Source organism: Myxocyprinus asiaticus, chromosome 15 (assembly GCF_019703515.2).
Source record: "Myxocyprinus asiaticus isolate MX2 ecotype Aquarium Trade chromosome 15, UBuf_Myxa_2, whole genome shotgun sequence".
Classification (NCBI taxonomy): domain Eukaryota; kingdom Metazoa; phylum Chordata; class Actinopteri; order Cypriniformes; family Catostomidae; genus Myxocyprinus; species Myxocyprinus asiaticus.
The window spans coordinates 1263425-1289082 of NC_059358.1; the positions used below are offsets into that span (position 1 = coordinate 1263425).

The window sequence follows — 25658 nt, forward strand, 5'->3', positions numbered from 1 at the left end:
CTGCATTCAGCACTTTAGTCAGCGCTGTGTGAGCAAGCGGCGCCCTCTTGCGTTCTGGACCACATCATCCATTGTTTATTATAGACCTTATTCACAGCAGCGCCATCTTTGATTTTAACGAGAATAAAAGCGAGGCTGTGAGGGATAGACGTACAGTCTCTTCAACGGGCTGTTCTGCAATTTAAAGTGTTTTTGGATCCTTCCGTGGACAAAACATTGAAAAAATATCTTCCCAAGAACATCTGGTAGACAAACTTCAGACAACATGAGTTGTGGAAAATCAGATGTGATCTAAGAGCTTTATACCATTTGTGCCACTGAAGAGATGGTAAGTCTATCCCTCACAATCTCGTTTTTATTCCCGCTACTGTGAATAAGGTCTATACTATTATGATACATCATCTAAAAGGAGGGTTTGTTCCTTTGGTTTAAACTAATTGACCCAAAGTGATATGACGTTTGGAAGATTTTACCAATAAAAATATTTATTTCCTTGATCTTCCATGAAAGCCTCAAAAATCTTGTTTGTGACCCTCACCACTGTCATTTTCGTATTTCTTGGTCATAGTCTCAGAAAAAATATAATTTTCTATCACGACCCCAAGACTGCATAAAGGGGGTCAAAATGACCCATATGCATTTCCAGTGGAATTTTGACTTCACATGGTATATTTAAGTCAACTTTAAAATTAATGACAGATACATTTTGAAGCACTGACATTCAGATATTTTAAATTAAATTTTAAATCCACTAGATAGCAAAATACTAGAGCTAATACTTGGGTACCTAGCACATTTTAGCAACATGGTAAGTTTTGTCTGGAAATACTGTATTTAAAAAAACAAAAAACAAAAACAAATATATGGCAGATTTTGAAGCATAGACATTCAAATATTCTAAATCAGCTAGAAAGCAAACTATTAGCAAAATATGGAAATGTTCAATGAGACACCCATAATGGCTTTAGAGAGAATTCAGAGTACTCAGATGATGATGATGATGATGAGGATGATCCAGACTACAGACCAGGTTGTGCTGGAGATGATTGTCGTTGTGACTGTATTGTGTAGTTGTTTGGTGTTTTAATGAGGTTTAGAACATTCCAGTGGGGATAGCTGTCTGCACTAGATGTTTTGAATGTGTTTGGCTCAGAAAGAGTCTGTTCAGGAAAATTTGCAATTATTTTAAAAAATACTGAATTTTATCTTTTCATTTTAAAGCATTAAAAGTGAACAAATAAACATGAATTAAACATTAAAACCATTGTGGATGATCTAATTCTTAAATTCTTGAAGATAAAGCTATAAACAGGATCACTTTTCTTGTTAGAAATCCATTGCAACCCCAATTTGGAATGGCCAATTCCCAATGCACTCTAAGTCCTCGTGGTGGCGTAGTGACTCGCCTCAATCCGGGTGGCGGAGGACGAATCTCAGTTGCCTCCGCGTCTGAGACCGTCAATCCGCGCATCTTATCACGCGGCTTCTTGAGCGCGTTACCGCGGAGACATAGCGCATGTGGAGGCTTCACGCTATTCTCCGCGGCATCCATGCACATCTCACCACACGCCCCACCGAGCGCGAGAACCACATTATAGCGACCACGAGGAGGTTACCCCATGTGACTCTACCCTCCCTAGCAACCGGGCCAATTTGGTTGCTTAGAAGACCTGGCTGGAGTCACTCAGCACACCCTGGATTTGAACTCGCGACTCCAGGTGTGGTAGTCAGTGTCAATACTCGCTGAGCTACCCAGGCCCCCAACCATAACATTTTCTTAACAGGTTTCGTGAGAATCACTATTTAGATTATATCGATTTCAAAACTGATACAAGGGCATGTGAGGTATCAGCCAAACAGACAAGGTTAGTAGTTGATGCCTTATGAAGTACTGCCTTATTAATCGACCTGCCGTCAATATATCATTCTATCACTACTATGAATTCACTACCTGGGCCCAGTTGAAATAGTCTCTTCAATCTCAACGACATTTCGGTTAAGATTTAAAAAGAGAGGCTTTGTTTCGTTACCACATCTGCTAATGTCCCGGTGCCTGCGATCTTTTACAAACCTTGAAAGCTTTACACTCTGCATCTGAGCACGTCTCTCCCATTCAGCTTCAGAATAGCCCATCAGGCGTGTTTCGCACCTGAAAGAAGCATCTGACACATGAAAGACTTTCCACGTGTGAGGAGTACACAGCAGATGGGCGATTTTGTTTCAAAGCACTCTTGATGCATTTGCGATTGTAGAATGCTGCCGCATTGACGTGTGTTCCAGATAAAGCACTTTCTGTCATATAATGATTCTGCATTACTACTGAGACTATTCAAAACAAACATCTCCAGCCACATTATCTTTTGTTGGTTTAGTTAAAGTTGCATTAAGTACTTGGTGATTCTGTTTATGCGGAAACAACCTAAGGCGAAGAAGGTGAAGTCTTAATATATTTTGCCAGTGTAACAAATAACCACTGCACACGAGCACATACAGGAAGTTGCTTTCAGAGTTTAATGTAATACTTTGTGGTTTCCATTAAGCGTTTTGAAAGCCCACATACAGCCTACAGCCATCGTTGTACTGAAGATACTGCTGTAAATCACTGTGTGCATGATAGCTGGGTAAATTAGAAGATAAACGTTATCTCTATCTAGGGATGCTGGAAATAGTTTTCCCCTGCTACATTTTGTTTAGAATAAAAGAGTGTTATTAATATATAATGTTATTTTCTATGGATGAATCACATTCCATTCATTTCATATGGAGGTTTGGGAATCGAGAACCATTTTTTATGCATTTAAAAAAAAAATCATGATGTTCAGTTCATATGAAACAGACAGTCATTTGTTTAAATTATGAACCTCTCATCATGCAGTCATGCTTTAATGGAATCTGCGCTGGGAGTCCTAAGTTTTGAAATAAGAAAACTGGCAGGACATCTGCGGTTTTACATGACAAGTCTCATGATGGAAACGATCTTGACGCTCGTTTGTGAGCACATAAACAACTGTGAGTGATTGAGACTCAATTAGAGCTCATTGTGTCTCGAGCACGCTTAGAACAATAAACACGTTGGCGAAGACTGCTCTCGGGACTCGCGTTGTGCATTTACATCTTATTCACGATTGACAGCAGAGGGGCGGAGTCTGTCTGAGGTTTAGAGAAAAGGAACGAAGTGGGTCGAAAGAGAGTTGAGCTATAATGAAAGCTGTTTGCTGACTTTCCGATGGTCTGCGGTTTCAAGCAGAACTGATTGCACCTAAAAAAGTGACGGGGTGAGTCGGCGCTCCATTCAGGTCGGTCTCACAGGACTTCAAAGATCCTGTTTTTGCTCACTTTAAAAAGGTCACATACATGTTCATGTGCAGAGAAATTCTGAGTGTCTGAGAAGCCAGAGAATGCTTGAAAAAACGTTTAGTAGAAGCTTCAAGGCCCCAATACACTTCTGTAGAAGTTCTTCTTCGTTCAGGGGTAAAAAGAGCACTTCATATGTGGGTAAATTTGCACCAGCTCGCTAATAACTCATGTTGTCTGATTTTGACTGACTGAAGAACGTAAACAGAGTTAGTTGTTGGCCTCAAGGTAGGTGGAGCGCTAGGTCACACCCACCAATGACGTGGACCAATAACGATAAGAAGGTGTTTAGCAGCTTGTTTGAAGTTTTCCTAAAAGTTTGCCCTGGCGAGCTGTTTCGAACCACCGAAACAAACTCAAATACACCTTCTTTTTGCCAGATTTAGTCCTAAATGCCGTCACACCCGTTTTTTGATTTCGTATGAACAATATTGGGCCTTAAAGGGATAGTTCATCCAAAACTGAAAATTCTCTCATCATATTCTCACCCTCATGTCATCCCAGATGTGTATGGCTTTCTTTCTTCTGCTGAACACAAATGATGATTTTTAGAAGAATATTTCAGCTCTGTAGGACCATACGATCGATGCAAGGCACACAATGCCTACTTGCACAGGAAGAGGGTGTCTGATTAACATTAATAATCAATTGTACTCGCTTTTTTACTTGATATATGGGTTTTCTAATTCGTCTCACACTGTTGGGTTGAGTATCGAAGCTGTGAAGTGTGTACTGTGTACTAGGGCTGGGCGCTATGTAAAAAATATTTTAGCGATAAGTGCATTAAAAAATATTGGGATATCCGATTATATCTTCAACCCCCCTGCCGAGGGTCAGTGAATTTTTTTTGCTTTATTGATTTTGCAAAAAACTTTTTGAAACACGAAAAACATAAAAGGCATTTCTAAATTCAAACTGCACTTTAAACTAAATGAAAAATGAAATAAATAACAAAGTGGTTAAAAAATCATATTTAACCACCTCCCCAAATCCAAACATTTACCGTCTCCAATGGCTCCATTTGCCATCACGCAAGTATCCGTCAGCGACAACAGGTGGAAAATCACTAATAGTCTACAGATTAAGAATTGAAGACTATTATAAATGTAAAGACAATATTAATCAAAATAAATAAGCCTAATAAATTCCCTTGTGTTCCCAAAATAATGCTGCCAAATGTGTGTTCTTATCGAATGTGTTTGTGTTGTGTTTTGGTAATACAGTTAATGCTGCCTAAAGAAAAGAAAACTAAATTTTAGGTTCAAGGTGAATGTGTCTTGTATTACTTTATGATTTAATCACTTTCGTCTTTGTTTATTTAATACAAAGATATATATTACTGAATCTGCAGAGTTGCGTTCACAATGCATGCCAACTGTATGGAAATAAAGTGAACTAAACTCACAGCACCTCCCGAGATGGTCTGAGGTCATTTGCAGAATTCTCATAGACGACATTATTCTTGCAAACAGTTTTCAGACGATGAGTGAAAACTCTTTAAATGCGTCTGTTTCACGAGACAGGCTCGTGCTGCACGCCGCTGAACAAACAGCGAATCAGACACGAGCACTGACGGCTTTTCTTTTGTCTGTTCTTAAAAATATAATAAAGTGTGTTTCTTCAAGCGCGTGTCTTTGTGATTAACAGCATTTCTTGTCATGTGTCACTCCGAGACGTCTTACAGGTCGCCCGCCTGTTGCGGGTACATGAGTAAAATTACCCACACATGAAATACCTGCATTTGGACGAGGAGCTTGCGAACGCGATTCAGCTTCGTCGCATTTGTCGGTTGGCGGGTGCTAGTTTCACACCCTGGCCACTGTTTAATATATTTGGCGACTTCCCAATTATCTCAATATTGTTGATCATTGTCTGTTTGCAGTCGGCATCGGGATCTTTGTAAGACATCGTCGATATCCGATTACATTGTCCCATCGCCCAGCCCTACTGTGTGCGTGAGATGAAACTGTCAAAGAAGTGACACAAAATGACGTGAAAATTTGCTTTTTATGCTGCATTTGCTTTTTCACACTTCAGACTTAACATCGGTTAGGTTTAGGTGTTGGTTTAGGTTAGAGAGGTATGTTTTACTCATTAAAACCTCCATCTAATATTCACGTTAAAAACCTCATCTGATTACAACACCACTTTACTCGCTTTTGGCGCCCCCTGCTGCACATTTCACTGGGAAACAGCAACGTGTGATGAAGCATGTCATTTTGTTTTGCAAAAATGTTGCCGGTCACGTAATAATCATGTGATCAGGCTGTTTTTATTTTTGCGTGTTGAGGAGGGTCAGTATTTGTAAGCCTATATGAAAGTGTTTATTTTATAGTTTTTATACTGTGATACATTGTAAATGATTATAAAAGTGCATATTTTGTTTCCTTTGTGTTTGTGTGAGCTGGTAGCACAGACGTTTCAAAATAAGAGTCCCCAGTGTATTTCGAGGTTATTCTTAGTTAAAAGTAGTGATGCCAAAAGATACCAAGTTGATAATAAAATAAAAAGATGTAATGATACTAGTGTTTCGTATGCCATGCACGACTCAATTAGATACTTGCTCGCTGTCTGACTGACAGACGGCTGCTTACAAATGCTCATTTGAGCACGTGTTCTTATAATACTTTTACATAGAAATGGACAATTAATCAAATTATATTATTATGTGTCCTACTGTGATTATTAAAGCACAAGTGGATGTGCATTTTTGAAGTTGCTCATATGCTGAAAACACAGACTGATCGAAACACCACATTTATGAGCATCGTGCTCTGGGCTTATTGTAGTAGATGATAGAAGAGATTGGTACACGAGCAGCGCCTGTGTACTATATATGTATTTATATAGTTAAATCACAGCATTTTGTGCTTCAATCATTTCACTGGGCCATATACTGTATAATTGTCTTATCTGGAAATGTGACAATACTGACAAAAATACAGAACAAGAAACACCTTCACGTCAAAATAAAAGTTTGGTTCAAAATAAAAGCTTGACCCGTGAAATTTAAGAAATTGCGACAGCAATACATTTCTAGTGTTTCGTAAAATCAGTTTTATTATTATTAGCCTATTATTTAGTTGAACCTACTGTATATCTCACAAGCAAGAGTGCTGTTGTACTGAATAGAATTTCATAAATATTTTTATTAATAATGTGATGCTTTGTTTGGGGTGTGTGGGTATCTCAGCGAGTATTGACGCTGACTACAACCCTTGAAGTCACGAGTTCGAATCCAGGGCGTGCTGAGTGACTCCAGCCAGGTCTCCTAAGCAACCAAATTGGCCCGGTTGCTAGGGAGGGTAGAGTCACGTGGGGTGACCTCCTTGTGGTCGTGATTAGTGGTTCTCACTCTCGGTGGGGCGCGTGGTGAGTTGTGCGTGGATGCCGCGGAGAATAGCGTGAAGCCTCCACACGCGCTACGTCTCCGCGGTAACACGCTCAACAAGCCACGTGATAAGATGCGAGGATTGACGGTCTCAGACGCGGAGGCAACTGAGGTTTGAACTCCGCCACCCGGATTGAGGCGAGTCACTACGCCACCACGAGGACTTAGAGCGCATTGGGAATTGGGCATTCCAAACTGGGGAGAAAATAAAAAAAATGTGATTCTCTGTTGATCAGCACTTCATTTGACAAAAATAAGATCAATGTTGTGTTTTATATTATGTTGTGAGGATCTTTACTAAAGCCCTTCATTATATATATATATTTTATTTTTATTTATGTATTTATTTTTCAAAAGTGCGTGTTCTATTTTCATTTGATTCAAGTTAGGATTCATTTGATTAAACAGTTTTGATAATGAAATTGAATTAAACTTTAAAACATGGAATGAAAGAAAAAATGGGAAAATGTGGAATTTGGAATAGGGTCATATTCAAACTTGATGCTATGTTTACTTAATTGAGGAACACTTCGAAGGAAACATGCTATTGATCCTGACAGCTATTGTTTTAATTTATTATTTACATCAAAGGCTAAATGAGTGTGTTCAATAGCATATTACCTCGTTTTTCTGTGGTATCGAAATTTTACTGGTTTTGGTACCAACTGCTGAAATTTTGGTATCGTGTAAACGGACCTGCGTTATGCACCAAATATTTTTTTTTTTTCATGGTTATTTTGTGGATTTTGGTTGCACGATAAATCGCATCTGGGATTTTATTCATTTTGAACTCTGATTGCCTCTATGTCTGTACCCATCACAGTAAGGAAATGCCAAGAAATTTTAATACATCGTTTTTGAAAACTGTTGGCCGATTAATCGGGTATCTGCCTTTTTTCTCCTGCTTTGTTATTGTTATCGGTAAAATCCAATATCGACCGACCTATACTTACAACCACCTAAAACACATTAGCAACCATATAGCAACACCGTAGCAATCAAAAACAACACCCTAGCAACTGCAAAGTAATGCCCTGGCAACCACCAAAAATCCCCATGGCAAGCTTTGTGTGAGTAACCACTACTCACTTTTTCTTCAGAAATTCTAGTAACTGTATGTGTTGCGTAATAAATGTAGGTAAGGCAAAAGTAGTTGACACTTTTCATTAAAGCTGATGTATTCTGGCTCACTAGTTAAGCAAAGAAGCTGAAGGCTGTTCTGAGAACTGTAAGAAACACAGCCGGTGTAATGTACCCGCCTCTGATCAGGCTGACTTCACCTGGTCATTGTATATTTGTGTAATTAGGCGGTCTGCGGGGGTGTTCTGTTGGAGTTCCACCGGCTCCGAAAACCCTGTAAATATTTAATCTCAGGGGGCTGAGGCTTATACGACACGCTCGTCTGGTTCTTTTGTGCTGCGTGACATTCCCCGCGGCGATGGAGTGGCCGGTAGGCACGCGCTGTTTCCATTACTGCTTGTGTGTGTGAGAGAGATACTGTATGTGCAGTGGGCGGCAATGCAGTTTTTTGAGGCAGGATCAATGTTTGAGCAGACAGAGGTACAGATGAAAGTCTGATGCTTGCTGAGTGTGTGAACCGCATGAAACAACTCTGAAGAAAAGCAATGAGGGGATGTCTTATAGAGTTGGTTTTGGTGAACAGGGCTCAACTTTAGCCCACCCTTTTACACTGCAAAAATTAAACCTAATGTGCATTTTTTTTGTCTTGTTATCCAGTAAAAATATCGAAGCATCCATAACTTGATACTTCACCTGAACAGCAAAATTGCATAAGATTTAATTTGTGAATATGTCATGGAAATGTATTGAGTTAAGTTCATTTTCCTTACCCCGCTGACAAATCTGTTTATCGTGTTTTAAGCACAGATATAACAACATTTTAACATGTAAACACACGTAAAAAAAATGATTGGCTAATTGGCTAAAAATACATTAATTCAAGATATGTTCTCTGAAAACAAGTCAAAATATTGTACGTAATATTATTAAAGTTAAAGGATGCTTAGGAATTTTGACTTTTTTTTTTTTGCTTCTCAAGTCAAAACTTGTTTTCGGAATATATCTTCCATTGAGTTAATATTTCTTGCTCAATTTTTAGCAGAAACCTCGCTATATATTGTTTTCTTTTTTCTCGATTTTCTCCCCTTTTCTCCCCAATTTGGAATGCCCAATTCCCAATGCGCTCTAAGTCCTCGTGGTGGCGTAGTGACTCGTCTCAATCCGGGTGGCGGAGGATGAATCCCAGTTGCCTCCGCGTCTGAGACCGTCAATCCGCGCATCTTATCACGTGGCTTGTTGAGCGCGTTACCATGGAGACAGAGCGCGTGTCACTCTATTCTCCGCGGCATCCACGCACAACTCACCATTTTTTAATACTGTTTTCATAGTGCTGTTTTCTCCTCTTCTTGTCAGATATGTGTCACAAAGATGTCCACTCGCAGCTGTCAGGGATCAGACGCGCTCATCAAGACGTTAGACACCATCCCTGAAGACAAGAAAGTGCGAGTGCAGCGGACGCAGAGCGGCTTTGATCCCTTCGAGAAACCTGCCAGCCAGGTGAAGCGCGTTCACTCTGAGAACAATGCCTGCATCAACTCCAAAAGCTCCTCCGCCGGGAAAGAGTCTCCCAAACTACGACGCCACTCCAGTCCCAGTTCTGTGAGTCTGTGTGTGTGTGTGTGTGTGTGTTTGTTTGTGTGGAAAGTGTGTGTGCTATTTGGTACTAATTAAAGTTTATGGAATGAGCGACTTTATGGTTAATTTGACTAATAACAGATAATGATTTTCCTTGATATGGCCAATTTCTTAGACCTCTGAGGCACTTTGAAATGCATTTTGCATGTAGAAATTTGTCATTTATTTATTTAGTGTAAATTTCCATGTCTTTTTATTATAGTTTAGAAATTAGCTATGGAATGAGCCGGGTCAGTTCAAAATGACTAACCAGCTCTGAGGTGAATCACAACATTACAAAATTTGATTTGCCAGATTTTCGAATACATTTTTATTAATTGATTGATTAATTTTGTCATTCAAAATGCTTTTGAAGCAAAACAGTCGAAAAAAAAATGATAGAAATATGTCAAACTATTGATTAAATTTATTTGATTATAAGTAAAGGAAAAAATATATATTTTAATTTTATTGCAAAAAAATATAAAGTACTTTTGAGAGTGTAGGGACTCAATTGCATCACATAATTGTGGTCTCTGCAGAGCTCTTTTGCTGCACTTTGTTTGCTGCAATTCTCTGATTGGTGGATTTTTCTCTTCTGGATCCATAAATAGTATATATTTTTTTTTCTTTTTTTTTTCTTCTTTCTTCTTGGAATAAAAAAAAAAAAATGCTAAAATTCTTCTCTGATTTTTTTTAATGTCCCTTTCTTTTGCTCTGCTGTTGAATGTTTTGTTTTGTTTTGGATATTTGTCTTTTGTGCTGCGTTAAGTGACCTTGAGTTTGTAGGCGCAAAATAAAAGCAAGTTATTATTACTATTATTATTATAAATGATGCGGACTGGTGCATCAAAATGAAAATTCTTGGCCAAAACTGAAAATAATATACACACTGGGCCGAAAACCAAAAATGATTATTTTAAATGAGATTTTTGGAATAAGTAAACACATTCTAAAAATTATATTATATGATGTTATATTATATTACATAATGTTATTTTATATTATATTATATTATATTATGTTATATTATGTTATGTTATGTTATGTTATATTATGTTATAAATATAGTATAATATAATATTATATTATGTTATATTATATTTATATTATGTTGTTATGTTATATTATATTATATTATTATATTATATTATATTATTTAATGTTATATGTTATGTTATATTATATTATATTATAAATATAATATAATATAACATAACATAATATAACATAACATAACATATAAATATAATATTATATTATATTATGTTATGTTATGTTGTTATTTTATATTATATTTATATTATTATATTGTTATTATATTTATATTATATTATATTATTTTATGTTATTATGTTATATTATGTTATGCTATATTATATTATAAATATAATATAATATAACATAACATAATATAATATAATATAATATTATATTTATATGTTATGTTATGTTATATTTATATTAGTATATTTATATTATATTATGTTATTATAATTATATTATATTATGTTATGCTATATTATATTATAAATATAATATAATATAACATAACATAATATAATATAATATAATATTATATTTATATATTATGTTATTATATTTATATTATATTATATTATGTTATGCTATATTATATTATAAATATAATATAATATAATATAACATAATATATTTATATGTTATGTTATATTATATTTATATTATTATATTTATATTATATTATGTTATTATATTTATATTATATTATATTATAAATATAATATAATATTATATAACAATATTATATTTATATGTTATGTTATATTATATTTATATTATTATATTTATATTATTATATTATGTTATTATATTTATATTATATTATATTATAAATATAATATAATATTATATAACAATATTATATTTATATGTTATGTTATATTATATTTATATTATTATATTTATATTATATTATGTTATTATATTTATATTATATTATATTATATTATTTTGTTATATTATATTATATTATGTTATGTTGTTATATTATGTTATATTATGTTATGTTATTTTATATTTTGTTATGTTATGTTATATTATATAAAGTTATGGTTTCCATAAGCACATTTTTACCCTACAAAGTGCTAATAAAGTGCTTAATAATACATTACAAAAAACACATTTTCTATTTCAAATTTGTCTTACAAACTTGTTTCTGTGCATCATCCATGCTATGCAAAAAAATAACTGGGTTTCTCTGTGTCAGTGTGAATTTGAGTGCGTGAGTGAGACGGCGAGTGCCAAATGCCGGTGCTTTTCACAATACACAGTTTCAAAGCAGCTTTATTTAAAATCCTGCTGTAAGGTCTTAAATATGCATCATGTTTGGACTTTCGCTGTATACTGAAGTTCACATTTCTTTACTCTGAACTGCAAATTCCTTAAGATAAAAAACATTTTACCTAAAGAGGATCTAAATGTTACAGATTGACGTCTTCGCTCAATACAAACAATACAAACTTCAGGGTTGCAGAAAAGTGGAGTAACATTTTGAGTTAATTATTATTCTTTGATATTTGTGATTTAGTATTTATTCAAAGCAGAAGCATGGCATATACGTTGAGGGATCTGAAGTATTTTTGAATCTTCAAAACTTAGTGGGACGGATACTTGATTATAAAGAGCTCAAGACTGAACTAGTGGATTTTGAAGATATGTCATTTTGTACATCCCCAACCAAGACACATTTAACCTGAGAGGAAAGAGTGTAACCTCTTTCCCATAGTGCCCTTCTCATTATCCTGCCACAGACCTTCTTATTCTGGATTTCCACTCATAACACTCCAAACACCTCAATCACCCTGTCACGATAATAAACCCCCATGCGAGGGTAATATTAGCCCATACTCGGACGTGTTTACTCAGAGCGAGTCATGAACCGGGCGTGTGGCAGCCGCTGTTCGCTAGGAGACAGCTGGTGTCTGGTGTTGATAAAAGCTGCAGAGTTTGCGGTTACAGGCGCATCTGAGCGTGCGGTTATCCGGGAAGTGTCCAGTATTCTTTCATGCCAGTTGCATGAGTCGCTGGTGTCAAGCTACAAACCTGATTACTGAAGAAATGCAGTGTTTTCGGAAAATAATTACTGACCCTTTTAGTAGAGCTCTTTCACTCGCTAATCAAGATTTCTGTGTTGCATTGATTAATGCAAGTTTTCTGAAACTATGCCTTTTACTGCACTAATTTGAATATAGTTATTATTAGTTTTTAGCTATTATTATAACAGTGTTTTTTGTCTTATAGTCTTTAGTGTTGTTATCCGGGACAAGCTTTTGCTCTCCTCTAATGTTACACTTCAGTTACACTAATTTTATCAGTTGTAATCACTATCAAATGAGGCTTTTTCCTTTTCAGTTTACTGTAATCAGCATTAGCCTTCATTCTGATTCACAGTCTCTGCATCATTCCATGACTTTACTTTGTGATGAAACAATTTCATTAAAGAAAAACAGCTGATAGAATGCTTTGTGATGTCATACTTCATTCCAGTCCATGTAAAAATAACAATATACATTCCAGTTTTTCCGCTCTATTCATGGACAACTCCAGTTCATTTCAATTGGACAGTGGTCTCAATGTTTTAACTTTGAAGAATATCTGACCCCTCTCCCCCCATTTTCTGATATAAAATGCACTCATTGAATGCAGTGGTGGAGCTAGGGGGTGGCCATGGCCACCATGGACTGAAGCCTGGCCACCCCATTGGCTACCCCACTCGCAATTGCCATTTTTGGGCGCAAGACTGCCTGAAAATTTCTGTGCCACCACAGACTGATCACTGGCCCCTGCCCGGCCACCCCTGTGAAAACTCCTGGCTCCGCCCCTGACTGAATGCTCTGTTAGATGGCCAGATGCATATATGCAGTGTAACATAAATGGCCTCATATGTCTGCATATGACTGATTTAATTTAGTAAAAGCTCCCGTTACATGATATGCATTTCTGTCACACATGTTCAGAAGTCTTCTTGCCATCTATTTGTATTTTGGTATTGATGTAGCTTTGATATCGTACTGATAATGTTTTGCTGCAGATGACAAAGTGATCTAATGTTAACTCTGTCTGTCTGTTTCAGCCCACAAGCCCAAAGTTCGGAAAGACAGATTCATACGAGAAACTGGAAAAACTCGGAGAGGGTTCGTACGCCACGGTATACAAAGGAAAGAGCAAGTGAGTTCTCTTTTTGCGTGTGTTTGTTTGTATGTATGTGTGTATTAGTCTATTAATCAAACTTTCAATTCATATCCTTACAGATACTTATATTTTTCGGGGTCATTCAGCACTTTTGCTGTTATTAGCTGAACTGTAAGTAAAAATGATAGTTACTATGCAACCCTCTACAGACACATTGGAGAAAGAATCACCATTGGCTAGTATTTTTTATTTTTTTTTACTCGCCAGACTTTTGACAACATGTAATCGTAATGCAACTAAAAACCGAGAAGGGGGCATCATCATCATATATATATATATATATATATATATATATATATATATATATATATATATATATATATATATATATATATATATAAATATATTAGTTTTCATATGTATTTCGTGCAATATAGTATGCGAGATTGTACATTTTATTTTCATATTTCGCTTTAGATCCTTTTAATCCTTTTAGCTTGTGTACAAATGTACAAATTTCACATTCTATCAATTTATATGTCATGAAATTGCATTTTTAATAATGATACAAGCTGTTGTTTCTGTTAGAAATTTCATACAAATTTTTAACAAAATATTTACAAGGTTGGAAACTAATGAAAATAGAATTAATAGTTGTGTTATAAAAATAATAATTTAAGCGCTACCATATCAAAACTACTATGGAAAAAAAAAATAAAAAAAATAAAAAAAATAAAAATGACCAAACCCTTGCATAGATTTGTTAAAGATTTGTATGTGTTAAATTCCTTTTTTATTTTTGTATTTTTTTATCCCCTTTTCTCCCCGATTTGGTACTTAGTAGGTCCTCGTGGTGGCGCGGTTACTTACCTCAATCCGGGTGGTGGAGGACAAGTCTCAGTTGCGTCCGCTTCTGAGACCGTCAATCCGTGCATCTTATCACGTGACTCGTTGTGCATGACACCGCGGAGACTCACAGCATGTGGAGGCTCATGCTACTCTCCACGATCCACACACAACTTACCACACGCCCCATTGAGAGCGAGAACCCCTAATCACGACCACGAGGAGGTTACCCCATGTGACTCTACCCTCCCTAGCAACCGGGCCAATTTAGTTGCTTAGGAGACCTGGCTGGAGTCACTCAGCACGCCCTAGATTCGAACTCGTGACTCCAGGGGTGATAGTCAGCGTCAGTACTCGCTGAGATACCCAGCCCCCGTATTTGTTAAATTCTTTAATATTTACAGTGTTTTCTGAAGTTAAAATATTTCATAATGTATGACTGTACCTTTACATATTCATGTATTTACACATTTATTACACTTGTTTTTATATTGAGTTTACATTGTTATGTATAACAAGCGCTAAATTGGTACTGTCTCTTTAAGAGAAGTGTTTACGGTTGAGTGAGCGCAGTGCACATTAACGAGCCAGAAGTTGCACGGTTGTTTTTCCTTCATCCGTGCAATGTATGATTAGAATTAATGTTGCTTTTGATCTTTTTATCATCAACTGACTGTAAATAACAGAAATGATTTTAAAAGAGACATGAAATGAAAATGTGGTGCCTGGGTCTCACCTTTGGATACAAAGTACACGGAACAGCAAAAGGAAACTTTTACTTGTATAATGTGTATGACTTGCTTGTACAAATATTTAACATAAACGTTCTCAAATTCAAATCTACAAGCTCTCGAGTTTTGCAACACTTTTACCTTCTAAGTGAAATACAACAGGTGCGTCACTGGTCTGTATTTATGCTTTAAAATGGAGAATGTTGGGAATGAACAGTCCGTGGAACAGTTTAACCAAAGTCAGAGTTAAATGCAATATCAGTGCCATTTCACAGCTGAACTAAAGCGATGATGACTGCACGATCACTGCAGCCAAATAAGGTCAATTTCTTTCACGCGTGCGCTCCCGATACACAACACGCCTAAAAGACGAGGCTGAATCCAGCTTCTTAATTGCCTGTTTTTTATTCAGGATAATGAACACCTCAATCTCTGGCTAATAAAATACACATTTTAGTAGCATAGTGCGAAATTTGGTCGCATATGCATAAATACAGAGAGCTTTTATTGTGGTTTATGAAATAGCACGTGTTTAATCAGTCGCTCTTATTGGAAATTTTTTTGGCCACGCCCCCTTTTAAAATATTGGAAAAATAATAATAATAAATCTTCCAAAAGATTAACTTTGTCACAAAAAAAAAAAATATATATATATATATATATATATAAAATATTATATTAAATATATATTATATTTATATATATTATATTTAATATAATATTATATATATATATATATTTTTTTTTATATATATATATATATATATATATATATATATATATATATATATATATAATTTTTTTTATTTTTTATGATTAAGTATGTTTTTGCAGTTTTCACTGTTTTGCTGAAAAATAAAAAGTTTTGAATGTTGTTGTGACTAGGCCTACATTGTTCTGTTATTTTCTCTATACTTTGTTACATAAATGCATACACATTTTTATTATGCTTAAAGTGTATACTTTTAAAACATCTAAAAATAGAATAAATAATAAGGGATACTGTTGCAGGAGCAATGTTAATATGAAAGAAAAAAAATGTGCACGTTGGTTTTTGCGTGCATTGCCCCAATTTTATATCTTTTATATGTGAAAGTTAATGAGATTTGAGAACGGGGACGTTTTCCACGCCCTCCTTACAAAAGCTCCGCCCCCTCACACTTTGAGAACCGCTGTGTTTTATGAGCGTTACGTCAGCACCTTTACACCTGTATAGATGCAATGATTATTAAATTAAAATCTGGGTAGTAAAATTTCACCCAGTGTGAAATGAATTGTTCATTATTGCCAGCATTTTTCATTGTAATGACGTTATTTATGTCTAAGTGCTTTTGTTCAAGATGTTTGATTGGTGGAGGTCCCTCTGGTCTCGTGTTAAGTTTCACTCCACTGACTCTCAATTGCATTTCATTGACTTAAAGTCAACTTGAAATTGAAATTGACCCTGTTTACTTTCTTAAAGAAATAGAGAATTCTATCAGCATTTACTTGTTTCGAACCCGTATGACTTTCTTTCTTCAATTGAACTCACATGACATACGTCACATTACTGAAGTAAATTGGGTTGCAAATGGCATTTCATGTTGATTCTGTACGGACCAATATTAATAACGTGTCTGGTGGTTTGTTTGCAGGGTGAACGGGAAGCTGGTTGCGTTGAAAGTGATTCGTCTGCAGGAGGAAGAGGGAACGCCGTTCACTGCCATCAGAGAAGGTGAGGAAACCACATCACATACCAATACAAGCTTTCGATTTATTTTCCTGAATTCCAATTATAATGTTAGTCAAGCTTTCCTGCACCAAAGAATCATAATTTAACAGTCATCATTTAGTTTTTCATGACCATTTTCCACCCTCTCTCTGATCCTTAGAATTAAACCTGGTCATTTTTAACCATTTCATTTAAAAATGAAGTCTAAATTAAGGACCATTCATTTTTTTTGCATTGTGACATTAAATTCAGGACACTTAACCTCCTGAGACCCCCCGCGTGACGGCTGTGTGCATTTTCCATTTCCCTTTTTGATTTGTAACTAGTAGCACCTAATAAACAGGAAAAAATAATAATTCTAGAGCAAATAGTTTTCTTAAAATGTATGTCCTCATATGTGGACAGCGGGACTAAGTTGTGCAATTTTAAATAATTATTATATTATTAATTACAAATGATTTTTTTCATCAAATAGTTTATTATGTGTCCAGCAATGTTGATAATTATTGTTTTTGAGATGTTACAGACATTACAGCTTCTTAAAGCTGAATAAATCATTCTGATTCAAAGTAATGTCCAGCATCATCCAATAAAACTTTGCATTATAAATTCTGAATCTGAAGCTGTATAGGAAAGCTATAGGATGCTCCCTTGCTCCCTATTTAGTGAATGACATAACCTCCAGTGTGCTGTCTGTCTGCACTGGTCTCAGAACAGTTTGAAATGCACCTTATTTTCATCCTAACTCCATATAAACCCTCTGAAAGACACATTTATCAGCTTTTGCATGAATACATTAATTCTCCATGTGATAATGCACATTAAATATATAGGAATGCATTTATTAATGTTAATAGAACCGTATTGTACAGTGATAACAAGATAAAATATAACTAAATGTATATTAAAATGAAGTGAAATGACCACAGATGGGTTAATGTTGAAAGTTATTAAAATAACATGTTTTTTCAACTTTTGAGGGAATAAAGTCCCATTTTCCACATATGTGGACATCATGTTTATCAGTGCACTAATGCACGAAAAATACATGGATTTTTGAAAGCGGCATATCAAACGAAACTAGAGACGCTACTCTTTACAACCTTCAATAAAAAAACTTAGAGGTTTCTTAGCAGGGGCCTGGGTATCTCAGCGAGTATTGACGCTGACTACAACCCTTGAAGTCGCGAGTTCGAATCCAGGGTGTGCTGAGTGACTCCAGTCAGGTCTCCTAAGCAACCAAATTGGCCCGGTTGCTAGGGAGGGTAGAGTCACATGGGGTAACCTCCTCGTGGTCACTATAGTGTGGTTCTCGCTCTCGGTGGGGCGTGTGGTGAGTTGTGCGTGGATGCCACGGGGAATAGCGTGAAGCCTCCACACGCTCTACGTCTCCGTGGTAACGCGCACAACAAGTCACGTGGTAAGATGCGCGGATTGACAGTCTCAGATGCGGAGGCAACTGAGATTCGTCCTCCGACACCTGGATTGAGGCGAGTCACTACGCCACCACGAGGACTTAGAGCGCATTGGGAATTAGGCATTCCTTACCAGAGGCACTTTTGTTGGCACTGCGCCAGTAGCAGCACTTCCTGTATATCAGTGTTATGCTGTTGTGTCACGTGATGTGGTGCACCAGAACTTTAACCCTTAAATGACAGTGTAGAGTCTTATGAACAGTATTCAGTTGGTTTAAATTAAGTTAAATTATGCGTTGCATATAGCGACGCCAAAATACAACGTCCACACATGTGGACGCTGGGTCACACAAGGTTAAGCACGTTTTACCCCCCAGTTCTCATTACCATAATGCATCCGAACATTGTACTCTTACTATTCCCATTGTTTTCAGTGATGATTCTCATTACCGTAACCGTAATTTGTTTTACTGTATTAAAGTAAAAAGATACAGTTGAGCACAATGTAAAAGCCCTTAAAATAGCCCGTGTTTCTATATGCATTCTATATCTTTTGATTTCTGAGTATAATAGGACCAGGACATTCTCTTAAAAGGGTTCATGAGAGTCACCCTTAAAATAATTGCGATATTTATAATGTTGCCTGTGAGTATTCTATAGATCAATCCATGTGTTTTTGTTTTGCCCGTAAAGTCAGGATTAAACATGGTGAATAAAGATGTATACATTTACATAAACATACATTTACAGTACATTTTAAGCTAAAATCACATTATGCATCAACTAACTGAATAAAGAGTGCAGATGCATGGGCAGGTATGAGTTTAGTGAGAAATCAGTTCACAGATATCCTCTATGTGTCTCTACACAGCCGCAGCGAGATTAAAGGTGTGATGTTCTCTGTGGAGCGCGAGCAGATTGTGAGGGTGTGAGAATTTGGGTGTGGGTGCTGCCTGAATTTTAATTGTGATGAGACTATGATTGCGTGTTTTTGATCTGCCTGATCCCGGGCTGATCAGTGGAAAGCCGTTTGCGTTTCCCTGGTGTGCGGATCAGAAAAAATCACTTTGAAAATTGGACTAACTCAGCAATTACTGGAAATATTCCAGTTTGCGGAACGTGCACAGAATGAGGAGAAAATCAACACAGAATCCAGGCTTTGTTCAGAGTGGAATACTGAATACTGTTATTTTATTTGACTTTTTATATTAAGCAAAACAGTTGGGATTATGCAATGATATACATTATAAACAGTAGTACATTGTTGTTACAAAACCTCATCGCATCGCATGTTAGTGACATCCACTAATCATCATAAATGTGTGTTTATTTTTGCTTTGAGCAATTTCATGTCAAAGATTTTAATTTTGAAATGTTTGTTATATAAGGTCACATTAAAACTGGAAAGTTGGAAAAGTTTATTACCAGGTCTTCAAATAGATTTGACTGTTTCAGACCCAGACTTTCAATATTAAACTGTGATACAAAAATACAAATAATTACATGTTTAAAAATCTGATCATCTAAGCAAAGAGTGAAATATACAGACACCATTTCAATATTTATCGTGTGAAAATTATTTCTATCAATTTATCAAAAATTATGAGAGAAATTACAGTTGAGGCGTCATTTCCACCACAGCAAACAATTTCACCCCTAATAAAGTTTTTCATAAGTTAGTGTACTTGTTAACCAAGTGGACAAAAGTGTCAGAGAAGAGCATGAAATATGAGACAAAATCAAGGGAAATATCACTTTTTTTATTGGCCGTCATTTCCAATCAAAATTATGAAAATTATGCAAAAATTGTGAAAATATTATTTAATTTAAATATGTAATTATTATTTAAAAATGATTAATAATTAGTACATAATTAAATAAAAATGATATAATATTATAGATATAACATAAAATATAATTTAATGAATTATGTATAAATAATAATTGTATTTATTTATTTTACTATACATCTATGAAATTAGTCTGTGAAAGCATTAAAAATGTCATTTTCATCAGTGTCATTTCCTATCCTATACACAGTACAGAATTTGAGATGTGCTGGAAATGAATGTTATAATAAATCTCCTGTGATGCATGAACACACACTGTTGGACATTGTTAGCAGACAAATTAAATACACTAATGAGAGTGTGAACTTTACTGTCTAGTGCTAAAAGTGCCCGACGTTGAAGAAACACCCATAAACCGTAACTATTTTTCATTCAAATTTGAGTATCAATGTCCTAACTTTTAAATAATGATTATTTTTGGCAAGTACGCACATTATAATTGCAGCTGTAATTAATTCTGGTTCATCAGTCACACTGGAAATGGAAGATTAAGTCCTTACGGTGTGTTCTGTAAATTATTCTGTATGCTTTTGGCAGGTGTACTTTGTCATCCAGGTATTCCATGCATACAATTAATGTGCTTGCTGTGCACAAACTTGCACATTCTACAGAAATAGTAAGAGTAGTATGGTAGTATGCTATTTTAAACAAAGCCCTAGGCAGCATTTTATAGCATCAAATGATTCACTTAAGTGCACTTAATTGTGTAAGAAAGCAAACTAATATGATTGTCATCTTTAAATATAGCAAGTTTCATATTTTATTCAATATATTATGTACTGCATAGCAGGAACGATGCATATAAAGCAGATTATTATTATTTTTTTAATTAAAGTGTTCTGAGTGTTATTCTGCTAGAGTGAGATGAGATTTCTCTGAACTGTTTGTTTTACAGCGATTGCATTGAAAAGTTGAGCTTTTGATCGGCGAAATCTGATAAACGCATTAAAGATTGTGCCTCACATGCGCAGTCAGTTTGAACAAATGCTTTGTTGTTGACTTCTGAGCAGTATGTTTAATTGCAGTGTTCACGCAGAACTCATTAGCTGTTTATAACAGACAGGAAATGTCGCCTGAGGAAAACCTGGAGTGATTTTCCCATCCCTGGTGTGGCCCATCTTTCCAGCTAAAGCATGTAAATGATCTGCTCATATGCAGCGTTTACACACACATCCTCTGATTCAAGCGCATTATTAATGAGATCTGAGGTCAAATGATGAATACTTATGGGAATATAGTGATTTTACTGTAACATTTACTCAGTCTTATATGGAACCTGTGTGCTGATATTTTATCTGTGGAACACGACAGGGGAATTTTTGAAAAATCTTCACACAGCTATTTTCCTTACAATAACAGTTCATAGTGACCAGGTCTGTTAAGCTCCAAAAAAGACATAAGTGCATCATAAAAGTCGTTTATAAGACTTGTGTGCTATATCCCAAGTCTTCTGAAGTCATATGATAACTTTATATGAGGAACAGACACAAATATTAGATGTAATTCACTGATAATCCTCCCCTCTGCAGAAGCTCACAAATCAGTTAGCGGTTTAGACTGGCGGTCTTACATGTTTGGGTGATTCTTCTACTTTGGGCACTTTTATTATTGTGGACATAGAAGGTAAAGTCTCGTTAAAACATTTGTTCACACTCTCACTAATTTATTTCATTTGTCTACTAACAATGTCCAACAGACTTATGTCATTCAAGTCATGAACATTCATTTCTGTATTGTGTTTAATAGAATTCTGTGCTGGATGGAAATGACATTTTTAACGCTTTTCAAATAAAACGGCTGGATAATTTATTATCTAACATTTTATTTGTCCTTAATAAACCCAATTAAATAATATTGTCACCTTTTTTTTTTGCATAATTTGGTCTGGAGTCTGTTCTGTTTTAGAGGTCGACCGATAGTGGATTTTGCCAATACAGTAACTAATGTGGTGGGAAAGGCTGATAACCGATTAATCAGCTGATAGTTTTTAAAATCGATTTATACAATGTCCAAAAAAATATATATACATATCATATTCTTTCCTTACTATGACAGGCACATACAGTTGATGTCAGAAGTTTACTTACACTAAGTTAACTGTGCCTTTAAGCAGTTTGGAAAATTCCAGAAAATGATGTCAAGCCTTTAGACAATTAGGCAATTAGCTTCTGATAGGAGGTGTACTGAATTGGAGGTGTACCTGTGGATGTATTTTAATGCCTATCTTCAAACTCAGTGCCTCTTTGCTTGACATCATGGGAAAATCAAAAGAAATCAGACAAGACCTCAGAAAAAAATTGTGCACCTCCACAAGTCTGGTTCATCCTTGGGAGCAATTTCCAAACGCCTGAAGGTGTCACGTTTATCTGTACAAACAATAGTACGCAAGTATAAACACCATGGGAACACACAGCCATCATACCGCTCAGGAAGGAGACGCATTCTGTCTCCTAGAGATGAACGTAGTTTGGTGCGAAAAGTGCAAATCAATCCCAGAACGACAGCAAAGGACCTTGTGAAGATGCTGGAGGAAACAGGTAGACAAGTATCTATATCCACAGTAAAACGAGTCCTATATCGACATAACCTGAAAGGTTGCTCAGCAAGGAAGAAGCCACTGCTCCAAAACCGGCATAAAAAAGCCAGACTACAGTTTGCAAGTGCACATGGGGACAAAGATCTTATTGTTTAGAGAAATGTCCTCTAGTCTGATGAAATGAAAATGGAACTGTTTGGCCATAATGACCATCGTTATGTTTGGAGGATAAAGGGCGAGGCTTGCGATCCGAAGAACATCATCCCAACCGTGAAGCATGGGGGTGGCAGCATCATGTTGTGGGGGTGCTTTGCTGCAAGAGGGACTGGTGCACTTCACAAAATAGATGGCATCATGAGGAAGGAAAATTATGTGGATATATTGAAGCAACATCTCAAGACATCAGCCAGGAAGTTAAAGCTCGGTCGCAAATGGGTCTTCCAAATGGACAATGACCCCAAGCATACCTCCAAAGTTGCAAAATGGCTTAAGGACAACAAAGTCAAGGTATTGGAGTGGCCATCACAAAGCTCTGACCTCAATCTGATGGGCAGAACTGAAAAAGCGTGTGCGAGCAATGAGGCCTACAAACCTGACTCAGTTACACCAGTTCTGTCTGGAGGAATGGGACAAAATTCCAGCAACTTATTGTGAGAAGCTTGTGGAAGGATACCCAAACATTCGACCCAAGATAAACAATTTAAAGGCAATGCTATTGTGTTTGGCTAACTTCTGACTTCAACTGTACAAAGAGTCCTAAATGAATAAAACACCAGATGCATATTATTGTTCAACCAAAATCCCCAAAATAAGAAATTTGGTGCATAACACGGGACCTTTAAGTACAAACAAGCCCAAAACACCCCTGGGACTCTTATTTTGAAATGATGAAAAAACTATCAGCAACTAACGCCATAGATGTTTGCCGATAACTGCAACTATTGGCACCGATTTATCTGTAAAACCGATATATCGATCTACCTCTGTTCTGCTCCTGTTCAGGAATCTTAAAGGGATCTTTCGGGACTGTTAATGAGTGTTAATAATCATTGTGTTTCTCTGCAGCGTCTCTTCTGAAAGGCCTGAAGCATGCGAATATAGTGCTGCTGCACGACATCATTCACACTAAAGAAACTCTGACGCTGGTCTTTGAGTATGTGGTGAGTATCAGACATGCTGACCTTTTCTTACAGTACAAATCTTTTTAAGTAATTTCATTTTCAATACCTTCAATCCAATATTTTTGTTTCACATTACATGTCATGGGGCCCAATGTAGTCCTGTGTTTGTTTATAACCAGTCTGAATGGTTTTGAAAGGTTTCACCGTGCTTCAGTCGGCGTTAGGCAGTTCCCCTCTCGATAAACGGCATGACTACAATGCCAATATTACTTATCTATGTGTAATCCAAGTCATGGTGTAAATGAGTAAACTGAGTAGATGTTGGTGGCCAATGTTTAAAGGATTTTGTGTGAACTGTAAGAGTAATGACAAAGTCTTTGAAGTCCATCCTGAATTGAGCTCTGTCACTGCAGGCTGCTGGTTTTATTAGAGAACTTCACATTGTTTTCTAACTTTTTCAAAGCACTGCTCTGGGACTTCCTCTCGGCCTTAAAACTACAAGAACGTCTCACTGTTTTCCACACAGACAGCCTACAATGAGAAAGATAGCCACAGGCTTTAATTAAGAGCCGCTGCCTCTGTCACTGCATGCTAAACTTTGCTCTTAAAGGAATGTTCTTTCATCATTTACTCACCCTAATGTCGTTCCAAGCCTGATTCGGACGGGACTAGTTTTCACTGAGGAGTTCAGGGAAAGTCGTGTTTCACAGACGTACTTTGTGATTTTAATCCTGTCTGAATCTGACGAGTGTGTTTTTCTCTCACAACCTCTATAAAAATTACAAACCTTCTGTTTTATGGAGGAAGATTTTTTTGCCATCCGACAAAAAAATTAGAAAATAAAATCAACAAGGAGAGCCAAATCTCGAAAAACTGCTCAAACTGGCCCCTTTAAAATCAGTTAATAATTAAGAAAATAATTTCTCCCCTCAATTACATAATGTTGTAATTCGATAATTCACAGATAAGTCTTGTTTATTTCGGTGAATTTATTATAAGCAGCCACTTCTATAAACTCATGTAAAGTTTATTTTAATAGAGGTTTTATAATAAGTAATTTATAATGTATAGCTATTAAATTTAAATAAAATGTTTTATAACAAATTATTTAAAATGTATTTTAATAGGTTTTTATAATAAGTAATTTATAATGTATAGTTATTAAATTAAAATTAAATAAAACAAAAGTAATTATTTAAAATGAATTTTAATAGGGGTTTATAGTAAGTATTTTATAATGTATAGTTATTACATTTAAATTAAATAAAAAATCATTTAAAATGTATTTTAATAGTTTTTTATAATAAGTAATTTATAATGTATAGTTATTAAATTAAAATTAAATAATTTTGTTTACATGTATTTTAATATTTTTTATAATAAGTAATTTATAATGTATAGTTATTAAATTAAAATTAAATAAAACAAAATAATTATTTAAAATGAATTTTAATAGGGGTTTATAAGTATTTTATAATGTATAGTTATTAAATTAAAATACAAATATAATTTAAAATGTATTTTAATAGTTTTTTATAATAAGTAATTTATAATGTATAGTTATTAAATTAAAATTAAATTAAAAAATAATGTAAAATGTATTTTAATAGTTTTTTATAAGTAATTTATAATGTATAGTTATTAAATTAAAATTAAATTACAAAATAATTAAAAATGAATTTTAATAGGGTTTTTATAAGTAATTTATAATATGTAGTTATTAAATTAAAATTAAATAATGTAAAAAAATAATTATTTAAAATGTATTTTAATAGGTTTTTATAATAAGTAATTTATAATGCATAGTTATTAAATTAAAATTAAATAAAAATATAA

General features: G+C 35.2%; 1 protein-coding gene across 2 annotated transcripts in view; it reads left to right on the forward strand.

The window, feature by feature from the left end:
• The window catches only part of LOC127453144 (cyclin-dependent kinase 14), a 217384-nt gene that overhangs the window by 53355 nt on the left and 138371 nt on the right, over nucleotides 1-25658 (forward strand). For both annotated transcript variants that reach the window (XM_051719328.1, XM_051719329.1), the window contains 4 exons: nucleotides 9179-9424; nucleotides 13554-13648; nucleotides 16824-16903; nucleotides 23767-23861. In XM_051719328.1, coding sequence (XP_051575288.1) covers nucleotides 9179-9424; nucleotides 13554-13648; nucleotides 16824-16903; nucleotides 23767-23861 — 516 coding nt within the window. The remainder of the gene's footprint in view (nucleotides 1-9178; nucleotides 9425-13553; nucleotides 13649-16823; nucleotides 16904-23766; nucleotides 23862-25658) is intronic.